This window comes from Trifolium pratense, linkage group LG4 (assembly GCF_020283565.1).
Source record: "Trifolium pratense cultivar HEN17-A07 linkage group LG4, ARS_RC_1.1, whole genome shotgun sequence".
NCBI classification, from domain to species: Eukaryota; Viridiplantae; Streptophyta; class Magnoliopsida; order Fabales; family Fabaceae; genus Trifolium; species Trifolium pratense.
The window spans coordinates 13,339,228-13,353,941 of NC_060062.1; the positions used below are offsets into that span (position 1 = coordinate 13,339,228).

The window sequence follows — 14,714 nt, forward strand, 5'->3', positions numbered from 1 at the left end:
GGAAACCCACCTTATGTGTCCCACAGGTTTCTTGAAACTTCGTTAACAAAATCAAACTTTGATTATCCCCTACTCCTTGGAGCGTTAATTATAAGAAAATTGCTACTTTATATATTCATTGAATAATTGATGTATTTGATCTATAATTAAGGTCAGATACATTAGGTATCCAATATATCTAAAAAATGAAAATTTGATTATAATTAAAACCGGAGAGAGTATTTTTGATGGAACAAAATAATGTAAATAAGTTTAAGGTCCGAATAGGTCTCCATTAATCAATTTGGTCCTTAAAAAAATCCGAATAGGACGAAACTGATTATTGGCAAATTGTCAATTAAGCATCTAAGTTTAATATAGGAGGTGGAAAGAGGTGGAAAAGGAGAAGAGAATCATGGATAGATGATGACGAGTAGTAGTAATAGTTCAGGAAAACATCAAACCAGATGAGAACCACCACAATGGAAAAAGAAATAGACACATTCCTCAGAAAACTTTCCATTGCCGCCATAGCCATAGCTTCACTAACACTCATCTACCTCTTCCTCCAAACCCCAGACACATGCGTTCCACCAGAAGCCCCATCCAAACCCCACCTCCGTTTCCCCAAATCCTCCTGCGACTTCACCTCAACCCGCCCTCACCTCCCCTCCGACAAAAAAAACAACCGTCTCTGGTCCTCACGTGACTGGAACAACAAACTCCATTCCTTTTCCCTTATCTTCCTCCCAATTCGCGATCTAAATCTTCTCCATAACAATTCCAAAATCCTATGCCTCTCCGCCGGCGCCGGTCATGAAGTCGCTGCGTTACAGCGTCTCGGTGTTGAAGATGTTACCGGCGTTGAATTGTTTGATTCTCCGCCTCTTGTTAGTCGGGCGGATCCGCATAATTTGCCTTTTTTTGATGGTGCGTTTGATTTAGCTTTTACTGCGAGATTTGATGAGGCGTTGTTTCCGGCGAGATTTGCGGCTGAGATGGAGAGAGTTGTTAGGGTTGGTGGTGTTTGTTTTGTTCTTGTTGGGGAGTGTGATGCTTATGAGGTGAGAGAGATTGTTGGTTTGTTTAGGAATTCTAGATTTGTTAGTTCTAGTAATGTTAATTTGATTGGAATTAGAATGACTAGTATTCTTATGAGAACTACAAAATCTTCTTCATAATTCTTGCTTATATTTTTTATATATTGTATGTATATTTGTTTATTTGATGTCATTTGTTATTAATTTGTTTATGTTATCATATGCATATTGATGTTGATGGATATAGATAGACTATGAAGCTATGAAGTAAGAACACTCCTCGGATTATATGTGTCCGTGTCAGACACGCACGAGTGTATGTGTCCTAGTGTCGGATACGCACGAGTGTCCGACACTTATGATTATATTGAATTATGTCATTTGTTTAAATTATTATTTGTGTCAACGGGTCCGTGTTTGTGTCCGTGCTTTATAGCGCCATGAAACATCAACATAGACATCTGATATGACACTATCCCTGACAGAGAAGACAATAATAATTTGAGAAAATGGATTTGATTGTAAATAATCAAATGCGTAGTGTCAGAGTCCGACACGTGTTGGATATTTGGACACATCTTCAATTTGAAGTGTTGGTGCTACATAAATTTTAGAATTTGTCAAGCATTTGGTTATGTTCACTCCAGCATCATCTGAATCAAATGTCTGTGGCAGTTTAAACTGTTTGAAAAAGTTCTGCTGTATGAATGAGTGTTATTGAACCGAGCTAAGCTTCTGCCGTTTTTTCTTTAATATAGAATCTTGGGAAGACGAAAAATCTTTGGTGTGGATGTATTGTAGTTGTTCTGTTTTGGAGGAAGTAGGTTAGATTAAAACTTGCAAGATGATATGTTTCTCTGTATCAATATTATGCCATCAACTCATGAGGTTATGAGTCATTGCTGATTTTGATTGATATTTCTCGATCAATATTAATTTGATTGTTATTTCTCGATCAATATTGTTGTGGCTTGTATGCATTAGGGAATTTCTTTCTTCGTTTTTTATAGAGTAAAGATAGACTTCATTAGATTAAAGAAAAGTTATTGCAAATGATATTTAGATTAAAGAAAAGTCATTACAAATGATATGATAGATTTGGTTAGTGACATTTCCAGCCCAAGACTTTGATCCAACAGATTGTGCTACTTCAACTAGGCCATGAGCTTCAGAATTCGTACTCCTACTGATATAAGAGACATTGACATCTATCTACCAAGATTAGACAAAATATCCCTACAATCAAGAATAACATTTAAAATTTCAGAGACATGGGACTGGTTTTTAAGACAATTAACCACCATTTCTGCATCCATCTCAATGTTTGTCTTTCCTATGATTTTGGTCCTGAAGCCACAACAAAATCCAGCACAGGAAAGTCCTGCACCTCTTCAGTTTTCATGGCTGCATAGATAACACTTCCAGCACAGTCCCTAACTAGCACATCCCAGAAGGTGTTTCCATCACGCGTGAAACCCACATCAATGTTGATTTTCAAAGTATCTACAGCAGGTGCCTTCCACTTAGATGCTTCGCGAGGGATAGAGAGGAGTACCTACATTTGCAGCATGAACCCTTCCACAAAGTTTGAGACAGCTTCAGCAATTAAGACCGATTGAAAATTAGAGTTGTTAAAAATTGCGACACACCTAGCCTTCCAAATCTTCCAATAGAGTTATGCAGAAAATTTGAGATGCTAATTTTTCTGGGTTGGACAGCCAGAACAGAATCCATTAGTTGAGCGGACATGAATGCCAAGAGAAGATGTAAACAAGAGTGCTTGTGCTGCAGGGTAGTGCATGAAAATGTGGTCTTGAGTTTCCTTATTCACATTGCACAGGGGGGAGAATGCTTCAAAATCAATACCTTTCTTCTTCAAGTTGTGCCTAGTTGGAAGGATGTTTCAACCTACTCTCCAAAGAAAGTTTCTCACACAGTTTGGCGCCTTGACTTCAAATTTCATTCCACAATTTATGTTGCATCGGATTTGAGGATTCAGGAGGTTCTCTTGCTTTTTCATTACATAAAATGTGGTAAGCTGACCAGACTTAAGCCATCTTTCACTTTGAATAGAAGTTAGGATTAGGATATTGTTATTGCTGTGATTTTTATTTCGTCCTTCATAGTCGTATGTGTAGGTTTGTTACATATGAATGATTTGCTTATTTAGACAGTTAAATAATTATCCTGATCCCATTTGATTTTTGAGCTGCATTTAAAGTTTCTGTTCTGTAATCAAGTTATATGAACCTCTGGTGTTACCTTTTGGTTCATGTCAGTGATGACTCCTTTTATTTGATGGAATTTTGTTGTCGTGGTATCTGCCAAGATAGTGTAAGACATCCTCTTTATGTGTGTCATACTAGAAAACACTTCAATAATATGATGATTTAATCAAATATGTTATCAAGACCAAAATCACACTAAAGAGTCAATACCAAGTTATGACCAAGTGTCAAATGTCGAACATATTTTATCAGTGTGGTTTCAACATGAAAGAAGCATATTTAGAAACAAACAATTGCTACCTCTTTGTAACTAGAAAAGTGTCATACATTATATGATTTGACAGACAACAAGAATGAAATTGTGATGGCCAATTCATATTGGCAAGGGAAAGTAGCAATTGTTCCTCTATTATGTTTTGTCTTAGATAATCTTGACAGATGTGGTTTTGGTTTGATTTAAATCCACTTGCAAAGAGCATAGATTCACATTTTACAGTGATATGTCAAAGATAAGTTACATCTTCTTTTTTTTTTTTGCAGTCGTTCTTATTCATTCACAAGTCTTCATCTTAGAGTATTATGTTTTAGTTTTTGATTTAACTCCTTACTTTGAACCTACAATATGGATCTCTTTTTCAAGATAGATGAGATTGCATATCAGTATGCTCTGGTAGACGACATACTTGCTGTAAACATTTATTTATATATGCCTATATGCCATGGCATAAGCTGTATGTTATTTACTGCTTTCTTGATATCTTTGACAGCATTCTATCTTCATGTTTTAAAAGCTGTACAAATCTGATGAACTTAAGTTTCTCAGAAATTGAAATCTCAGTGCTTCAACATCCACACCATTAGTAACCTCTCCATAGTTGAATTCTAAACATACTGTTATCCTAAGTAAACATCATTATATTTAACCAATTATAGAAGTAAAACTATCATTTACCCCACATGACTTAGCAACATTTGAATTTCATTCTTGTGACTCAATAATACACATGTTTCTAGCTCGATGTACTCATGAATTCGTAGTGTCCGATGCATCTCAAATTAAGAAAACTGTAAGCAGTGTTTAACAAATATTTTGGTAAAAAAAGTAATCTGGGTAGAATAGTCCCTCATTTCTTCTATCTGCAGAGGATGCTATCATCTTAATTTTTAGGCAAATTTGCAGTCTTGACAGTGACCTACTTTTTGTTTTCTTGTTTATACTATGAAATGAAAAAAAGAAAGAAAGCAGGGAACAGAAAGAAGAAAGTTGAGGAACTCAAATTCTTACAGGACTTATAATCATTGACTCTTACTTATATTCACAATTATATGATTCGAAGGAAAAAAATTACAAGCATATCTGTTTCTGCATTTCTTAGAAATTCTATGTTTCAAATATATGATGTATCATATATCACTCAATTTTTACTTTCTACACACGAGAGAATAAAAAAGCTGTTGAACTAGTGAAGATCGGTACCAGTGTCCCTTTTTCTGGTAACCCGAATATAGCAAAAAACAGCTGCAAAAATGGCAGTAACAAAACCACCAATTATTACACCTCCACCTGCCACTGACTTGTCTGTTGAATGATGCTTTCCCAGCTTTCGAATATTTGGAGCCTCTGCTTCTTTTGATTCTCGTTCTTTCTCTAACGGCGTCTCTGTACCTGAAGAAACTTTATGATCTTCAATTATATCATGATGATGATGCTGAACCTCAATTTGAGTTTTATGGTCCAAAGGGTTTAAGTTTGGTCCTTTGAGTGGTGCCTGTGCCTCAGAATCATGGGACATTGCTTGAAGTACTAAGACATTAACAACTACTAGCAGAACAACTAAACTAAGCTTGCTCATTTTTTAAACAAATTTGAGTACTTTGTGCAATGCAACTACTTTTGACAGGTTGATAAATTAGCTGATATGATAAATTGAGATTCAGTTTTTTTATTTTAAGGAAGACTGAATATAATCACTTATTAGATTCTGATGTAAAGCACACTGGGTGGAGGGGTTTTTATACAGAAGGGAATCATTGGAGTTTACCAAAAGTCCAACATAGAGAGGAATGGATGATTGTGATATTTTGTGGGGGAATGTATGGTTGGAAACTGTGGTTATGGTTCTGTAATGAATACAATCCCATTAATGGGTCCCTTGCAAAATAAATTATTGGATGTGAAATGAAATAGGGTAATCGGAGTTTGGCTTTAGGTTTTTGTTTTTGGTTGTAAATCCTTCACTGCATAATTTCTAGAGCCCGGTAGAACTGCAACATGCGGTAAAACTCTTGATATGTAAAGAGTTCTAACGATGTGGCATTTCTAAAATTGAATTCATGTTTGTTTCCTTGTTCAAATGTGACCGAGTGCACATCCAAAGCGAAGCTCCAATTTCAAGCTCCTCGCATATGGTGGCTCTGGGACGCGAGTCAAGCTAGAAAAAAGTGGTTCTGAATGAACAATAAGTTGAAAAACAAATTAATCATCTTATCGAAATGCTCTAAATGCTCTAAGTTTAGCTTTAAAATTAATATATATAAAGTTGTGCTTGTTATTTGACCAACAATCAACATCTTTCTTTTCCTCCTTGTAGAACAGTTGTGCAAAGAAGGTCCCCTTCGTGGATTGAGTCATAGAGAAAATAGGAAAGGAACAGTTGGCATTATATATGGCTGGAAATTAGCAGGTGACAGGTACATTCATGTCATGTTTGATTTGATCGCTCATTTACTTTCATCAAAACATAATCCATTCCATCTAAACCTTAAAGATGTAATGTTAATCCATGATTCTGGCCGTGTGTTGTTTATAAATTATCATCATAGTCATTACAGTGACTAAAAGGGATGGTGTATAGTTTAGTTTACTAACATTTACGTGTGACATAAATTGTAGATGATTTGGTGACTTAGGCCTTAACTGTTTGATTAAAGGTTCGATTTCTGATTGGTGGATATGAACAAATTATATATTTGAAGATATTCAATCACTTAAATGAATTTCAATCACCTTAATGAATAGTCTCCGTAGTTTTTTTTTTTTTTTATAGAATAGTCTTCACAGTTAAACATTGCATATTCTAAAGTCACAAAAAGAGAAAATATAAATACCAAAACTGCTCTAAAAAATGGAGTCTAAAAGAATAATTAAGCTTTAATTAAATTGAAATGCCTGAACAAGTTTTTTCGCGTCATATTGGAGGAGCAATTGAGTTTAGACACGCAAGACACTTTTTTTTAGTAATAAAAAAAATTGATTTAACATTTTAATGACATGACTCTTTGTGTGCGTACCCAAGCACTATAGATTTAGTCAGAGTTGGATCATCTCCAAAAGCTCTCTCTCATTTTCCCAATTCAACGTTGATTGATCCAAAAAGATAAAAAAAAAAATACAAAAAACAGTGCAGAAGATGATAAAAAAAAAAAAAAGAGTGAATAATTGAGGAGAAGAAATATTTGGGGACAAATTTCAAATAAAAAATATTTTTTCATTTATTTTTTTCCACTTGTATGTATGTGTCCAAATACTTTTTATCAACCTCAAACAAGACTTAAGACTTCTTCATGGTTGAAATGAAGAAAAAGGATGAATGAATAACATAAAGTAAATTATTTAGGTGGTTCTCGAGCGCGTTGTTCTTTCTTGCAGCTTATTTGACTTTTTTGTGTTTGGATTATTTGGAACGAAAGAAACCACAAACTTTTCAGAAGTTCAGAGATGTCAGTACCTCAATTGTTGGACTAGGTCAAACTCTATTCCTACCGGTAGTTGAAGACAACAAACATTAATCTTGTATCAAACTATCATAGTTGGTGGTCGAATCCGCCTACTTGTCTGGGTTTCGACTAATTCTTTTTCATGTTGTTTTTCTGATTGTCGCATCTATAAACTCTTGTAGTCTTTTTTAGCACATATTATGTTGAGAGGAGTTTGATGTCTGCTATATATATTTTATGCTAAATTGCACTTTTGACCTTCTCATTTTTAAAAACTTGCAATTTTAATCCTTTTAACTTTCAAAATAAAACTTTTTTTTTTGTTTATAACCTCTGGTTCCTAGTAGTCCAGAGTTCAGCCGTGAGGTAAGTAAAACCTGACCAAGAAATTGTTCCACCCAGGAACCGAACCCAGGTTCTCCCGAAATCTGTCCTTTTTGAAACTTTCTAAATAGCACTTTTGATCTCTTAACTTTCAAGATACGTTATTCGTACTCAACAAAATTTCAAAGTACCAAAATATTACCTTATTTTTTCTACAAAGCACCACTGTACCGGCACCAAATAAAACTCTAGATACCAAAATAGTCCTCCTAAAGTTATTTAAAAATTAAACTTAAATTTTGCAATATTAGAATAGCTAAAACACATTAACATTTAATCCCATACCATAACTCAAGGTTAGGACAGTATACTAGCTAGTATTGTATTCTTGTTCTCTGCTCTGCTCCATTAATCAATAACTGGACCCTGTTGTGATTGTTTGTCAGCAGCTTCATGAATACCGTTTTAGCTCATTGCAATTTGGCAAATTGCGGGTGGTTGTTGAGGCGTCTTATAAGACTATGACTATGTCTTCTACGTACTGTCTGCCTTAGAAAATTGTATGCACAGGTGATAATATCTACAACTCTTAAAGGGAAATTAATCATAACCTATCATATATAACTATAAAAATAGTTATTAGATTAAAGTAATGAGCCGATACCGATCATTAGTTGGTCCAGTGGTGATTGGCGCTGGATTTGGTAAGAAAGACCACAGTTCGATCCTCGTAGCTACGATCGGGATGGTTATATATGGACAACGGTTTGCTACATTAAGAAAAACACAGTTTTTTTTTTTTTTTTACGAAAAAAACACAGTTATATACACATTAAAACAATTTGTTTTTAGTGAATTCAGCCCAAAACAGAATTTGAGATATTGGGCTCATTCAGATGGTTTTTATTAGTCCAAAACAGATTCTTTTTGCCATTTTTTACCCCTCTTTCTTATTTCATTTTTTTTTGTTGATATTTAATATTATATTTTTGATCAATTTTAATATTCAATTTTTGGGTTTTAATTTGTTTATAAATTTATTTAAAATAATTGCTTGAAAAAATTATCATTTATGTTTATCCGGTAGAGTTGCATTAAAATTTGAGATGATCTACTGGATCTTTAAAATAAGTTGGATGAATTGAATTCAATTCAATATATATTTTTGTTTTATGCTTGCGGATGAATTACTAAGCAAAAATGGATTGAATGAATGAATGGATGGTAAATTAATCATCTAATTGTCCTTTCAAAGGTTTCTCATTTTGAAGTACATACTCAAATAATATGAATTGTTAGTTACTTTATAAGAGCTTTCTCTTTTCAAAGGTATGTCACTATTTTGAAGTACACATTCAAATAATGTGAATTGTTAATTTACTTTGCAAGATCTTTGTCCTTTCAAAGGTATGTCACTATTTTGAAGTACATACTCAAATAATATGAATTGTTTACTCTTTCTAGTCTGTAAATTTGACTTCTTTTTATTTTGACACATAAACTTGACTTTTTTAATACATTGAAAAAGTAATGTATTTATTCATAATATGCAACACAAACATCACTTTTCGAATATACCAAAAAATAAATTTTACTTATAATAATAACCAAATAAAATACTGTACAAGAGCTTTGTTCGTCCTTTCAAAGGCATAGCACTATTTTGAAGAAGTACATACTCAATAATATACTCAAGATCGATGTCACCTTTACTTCCTTTTTAAAATTAGTGTCACTTTGGCAATAATTTTTTGTTACAAAATAAGTATTTCCTCTGATATCTGACCAATATTATGAGTCAAATACATTAATAATTTTTTTTGTTTTTAAAAATTTCAAATACATTAATAATTAAATGGACTTAAAATGTAAAAATTTACTTATGCAGAGGGGGTATTTTTGAGTTAATTGTGTGAATCATAATACATTTGTTATTATATTTGACACTACAATAATGATTTTTCCTTCAAAAACAAAACTACAATAATGATTTTATTGCACTGAGCTATTATTCACCAACTTATTAACATATTTGTTATACAACTCTAAAATTTGGTCTGGTGATAAAAAAGACAAGTCTTAAAACTCTAAGATTTTTTCTGTTTTGAACAGAATAGCTTTCCGTCACCCTAAATTTTGTTTGAGAAAAAAAAAATACTTGTCGTACAATAGGATTCCAAATAGGAGTTTAATGAAAGCCACTAGATTTGATTTAGTGGTGAGAGATTTGGATAGTGCATGAGGTCCTAGGTTCGATCCTCGTTACCAAATTGTAAACCAAAAATAGGAGTTTAATGTACCACAATGAAATGTTAATCAGGTTTGGGTATAAAATAAGTCATGAAACAAACCACAACTAAGGCAAATTGTATTCTCTCTCACCACAAAATATACCAAAGGCTTTCAAAATTTTTTTTTGAAAGTTGAACATTTAAATATAGTAGTGGAAACAAACAAGATACAAATTTTACATCTTAATTTTGTAGCAATGCTATTTAGTGACACCAAATTCATCACAAAAACTCCCCAAAAAGTAATTCAACCAATTAACTCAGGTGTTGGACTGAAAAACAGAGGGTGCGGTGTAAATTTGTTATGTATCATTTCTACAGTGTAGCATAACACTTCGAGTTCGATTCCTAATGGTAACAATTTGCAAACAACTACTTACTTTGCGGCCGAACTCTGGATTATCGTGGTTCCGTTCTCCCGGAAACCAGAGAGTTAACACTACAACATTGGACATAGTGATATAAACTAGAAAATCAAATAACCTACATGAACACATTCAACGGTTCAATATTTTATATCAGAAGAGATTATAGATTGTAAAATATTTGAGACACAACACATGACACCATTAATATATATTAGGCAAGCCAAAAATTTCACATCTTAGAACTTGACTAAATATCCAGCTTACAAAGTTGCAATAGGTCAATACCAGAAGAATTGAACAGTTCACAATAGAGTTAATTTTGCAACATCTAATCTCCTGGTAGTTCAACTATCATCAAGATTATTCATCCTAGCTATTACATTGATAGCAATGAAGTCTAAAAGCTCTATGCAAAACTTACATCAAGATGATGAAGGATGTGATCAACTAGTCTTCGAATCACCCTCTTTTTTCCTCGTGATTCACAGTCACACTTAAGGATAAGGAAAGATGTTTCATGTCAACATCTTCAGCAGCATCTACACAAGCGTTATCTGGCGATATCTTGGACTCGGTATTCTCCAATGCTGTCTTTACAAAACCAGATTGATCTACACAATCTTTCAAAGATTCCAAATTAGAGAAATTGGACACTTCTACATTAGGAAAGTTCAGGCGCGCACTAGCACCGTACATTGCCCGCGCTGCTTCGTCATAAGCAAGAGCAGCGCCGACTGCATTTGGAAATGTACCTAACCAGAGCCTGTTTCCTCTGTTTGGCTCCCTAATTTCAGCAACCCATTTTCCCCAAGTCCTTTGCCTAACACCTCTGTAATTACAGCGCGAATTCTCGGGTCCTCCTTTACCTTTCATACACCCTTTTCTCGATCCCTTGGCAGGAACTTTCCTAACTGGCTTCGCAGCTTCCCCGCTCGATTCAAGTCGAGCATTGTATTCTTTCCATTTTGCCAATGTATCGGCGAGGGACTTGGATCCATCCCCTTTGTTTTGGCTTTTCACTAACATGTGATTCAAGTTTCAGTCCTTAATTTTCACTAAAAATGTCAACAGAAAACTTGAAACAATGACCTGCAAAATGTCATAATCAAGACCAAACATTCATACATGTAATATTCATTTCCAAAGAACAAAGTAACCCAATTTGCTAATTTGGTTTGTTTGAATCAGACTTATTTGAATTTATCTACTGACATAAACACTCGTGAGATTGTTTGGAAGAGCTTATGTAATCAATCAACTTATTACATATCTATATGATACTTTCAGCTTATTTTCATAAACTCTTCGGTATAGCTTATAAAAATAACTTATATGGAAAAACCATGACTTCATGATATCTTTTTATTTTTTGTCAAGTATCCTAGTGGCCAAAATTTGTCAGAATTTCACTAGTAAACGTGAATAAGTGGGAAATCCCAAGTTCAAACTTGGCCTCTGCATATTATAATGTCCTTGCCAACTGAACTATGCTCACGGGACGAATTCACTTTATCTTTTATTATAAAGATAACTTATATAAACAATTAGTATATACTAAGCAAATTATGCTATAACCTCTTAATTAAGTTGATAATCCAAACAGTACCTTAATATATGATAATGATTACTAAGTAAAACTCTTATAAATGTTTCACCTAAGCAGCTCTACATTCATGATTCATCATCAACACATTAAAAGCAAGTTTGAATAAACAAATAGTAAAATAATGCTACACAATATAAGTAAATAATGTAAATTTGAAAATCATGTGACTTTTTTAATTACATGAATATAAAAATAAATAATAAAAATAAAAAGGGTGTGAAGAACAAAAACTAACATACCTAACTGGTGGCAAAAATCTGGATCGAAGGAAGAGAAACAACCACCGACCCAGAAAGCATTAGAAGAAGGAATTAATGAATTTTGTGTTGAATTTGGAAAATGTCGGTGTTAAGAAAAGAGGGAAAATGGCAGTATAATTAAGAGCACCGCCAAAAAAGACATGATTAAGGAAGACAAGTGGACCAAAGAGGAAGGAATATAGTTAGGGTTCACCGCTTCATCTGCCGTCTAAAACGATACAAACAATGATATCATCAATTTTTGTCTAAATCTATGTTTCTACTTTCTACTACAATTTTATATTGTTATTTCATTTTTATTTTTTTTCTCTTTTGAAAAAGGTGCAAATGGATTTGGACTTGAATGTTGATGACATTCGGTGATATAATGTTTTTAGTACTACCTTTCCCAAAATAAATGGCTTAGTTGATTACGGTTATGTTTGTCGGTGTACAACTTTAATCGTTAATATTTTGAATTATGTTTTATTAAAAATTATAAAAATTATATATTTTGAAAATATTTATCGAGACAAATCAAACAACATCTCATATGTTAATATTTTTATTTATATATTAGTAAAAAAATATGATCAAAGTAAATAATATGAATAGAGATTCATATGATTTAGTGCTCTACATTTCTCATTCTACACCAATTAGAGATTTTCTCTCTCTCTCTCTATTTATATATCTCCCCCCATGATAATTTTCATTTTTTTTAATAATATTTATTTTTTTTTATTTTTTTTTTATTCTTTTGAAGGTTGTCTATTTCATTTTATGTTATTTTGAATGTTGCATATATTTTTCTTTCAGTTGTTTATGAGTTTGATTTTATTTAATTTACTTGAGTATGAAAATACAATCTATGTTTAAGGATGTTACAAAGGCATAGTGAGGTGGGAAGTACTCCCCCGTTCTTTGTTTCCCGTTCAACAAAACTAAGAGATTCTCTGTCTCTCCCTCTCTCTCACATCTCTATCTCCTATGACACTCTAGGGACTCCATTAATAAAAAATAATTGTAAATTTTATACTACTTTCAAATGAATATTAACATACTTTGATCATTGTCCCACAAAGAAGCAATTTTCACGCATAAACGTCAAATGAAAAAAATCTACGTATGGATCTTCACTCACATTCATAAATTAGCATTCCCGAAATGGTTCGAACGAAGGTTAATGGAAAGTTTAAAATTGGAATTATAAAAAAAATTCCATAGATTAATTATAAAAAATTGAAATTATAGTAATTTATTTTAGGTTTTTCATGGATTTCATCAGCCGGATGTAATCTAGTGAAAGTGCGATGGACACAAATATGGAAAAATTTCAGTTGTTGGAATTAGAAATTTAATTAGTCAATGTGTATTTATAATAGTGGAGTGGTAAGTATTTTCCGATTCATATGATATACCAATGTGAGATTCTCTCTCTATCTCTATCTCTATTTCCATCTCTTTTCTGTCTCTATTACAGGACTCTATAGAGACTCCATCAACAGAAAACAATTGTTAATTCCATATTAATTTTTTTAATAAATATTAATAAAATTCTCGTGCTCAGTTATTATTATCTTCTACTTACACTTTTTATTATTGGGGATCACTTTTCATCGTGCTAAATAAAATATGAAATATGAAAAATTGAAATATGAAATATGAAATTTTGAAATATGAAATATGAACTCAATGTGTATTTTTAAGAGTCGGGTGGGCTTTCCATTTTAAACCACTGAGACTCTCTCTCTCTCTCTCTCTCTCTCTCTCTCTCTCTCTCTCTCTCTCTCTCTCTCTCTCTATTTCTATCCTTCTTCTGTCTCCGTTATAGGACTCTATAGCTGCTCTATGAACAAAAAATAGTTGTTAATTCTTTATTATTTTTTTAATGAATATCAATAAAATTTTAATGTAACATATAACTTTGTATGACATATAAAATTCTTTATCCAATTAATTTAGTTGTATATATTCGATCATCCAACAAATAAGTGGAAAACAAAGTGGGTTAGAGAAAGGTTTTTTATTTATTTTAATAATGGGTTAGATAAGATTAAATTGAATGTCATGTAAGCAAACTCTCAACGAAGTGAGTTAGAGAATTTTTTTTTAAATTTTTTTTAATAATAGGTTAAAGATGATTCAATTGAATGTCAAGTAAGCAAGCTCTCTGATTGAATGCCAACAAAGTGGGTTAGAGAAGATTTTTTTTTAATACTTTTTTTTTATAATGAGTAAGAGAAGATTCAATTGTTTTACAAAAAAAAAAAAATTTAATTGAATGTCAGGTGAGCAGCTTTTTAATTGAATGTCACCTAAACAATTTCTATGGAGAATGCACGAAAGAGCTTCGTAGGAATCTCCTAATGTATATAATAGAGATGGAGATAGGAATTTTTCAATCAACGACACGTAAAGATGTACGTTATTTAAATTATGAACTTTTTGAGATGCCTACCATACTCCATCAATTTTAAACAATACATTCACCTTTTATTTCAACAAAATACTCTAGGTCCTGTTCCTACGGTTCCCAATCATAATTTTACACGTGTATTATTTTATTCTCATTAAAAAAATTACACGGTTAACAAACACCGCCCTGAAGCTATATTCATCTTCCTTTTTACGAATGAATTTTTTCTCTGCCATTTATCTTCAACTATGGCAACTCACCGTCATGAATACCTCACACCCACCATTGGATATTTTCATTCATCTCACAAAAACTCTCACCGCCATGAATAAGTCAATTCAATCCACTATAAGAACTCATCTTTGTCATGTTTGCTACAATAAAAAATTAACAATACGTTTGCCGGAAAAAAAAATAGTTTTTGAACAATATAAAGTCTTTTAACAATAAATTAAAAAGAATCATAAATAATTGAGTAAAAAAAGCAAAATAAAAATGTTCTA

At 32.5% G+C, this 14,714-nt stretch overlaps 2 protein-coding genes across 3 annotated transcripts; one reads left to right on the top strand and one right to left on the bottom strand.

The window, feature by feature from the left end:
• The first annotated feature begins 341 nt into the window (after positions 1–341).
• Positions 342–6,101, top strand: LOC123923512. 2 transcript variants are annotated; one of them, XM_045976198.1, is made up of 2 exons: positions 342–1,043; positions 5,844–6,101. In XM_045976198.1, exons 1-2 carry the CDS (start codon positions 447–449, stop codon positions 6,084–6,086), a joined length of 840 nt encoding a protein of 279 aa, XP_045832154.1. In that variant the 5' UTR covers positions 342–446; the 3' UTR covers positions 6,087–6,101. The 2 variants fall into 2 exon arrangements, with proteins under 2 accessions (XP_045832154.1, XP_045832156.1); XM_045976200.1 differs by lacking the exon at positions 5,844–6,101 and adding an exon at positions 2,138–3,210.
• A 4,039-nt stretch (positions 6,102–10,140) lies between these two features.
• Positions 10,141–12,132, bottom strand: LOC123881867 (putative dehydration-responsive element-binding protein 2H). Its single transcript, XM_045930618.1, has 2 exons — positions 11,793–12,132; positions 10,141–11,036 (listed from the first exon to the last, which is right to left on the bottom strand). Exon 2 carries the CDS (start codon positions 10,971–10,973, stop codon positions 10,407–10,409), a length of 567 nt encoding a protein of 188 aa, XP_045786574.1. The 5' UTR covers positions 10,974–11,036; positions 11,793–12,132; the 3' UTR covers positions 10,141–10,406.
• Positions 12,133–14,714: the final 2,582 nt, after the last annotated feature.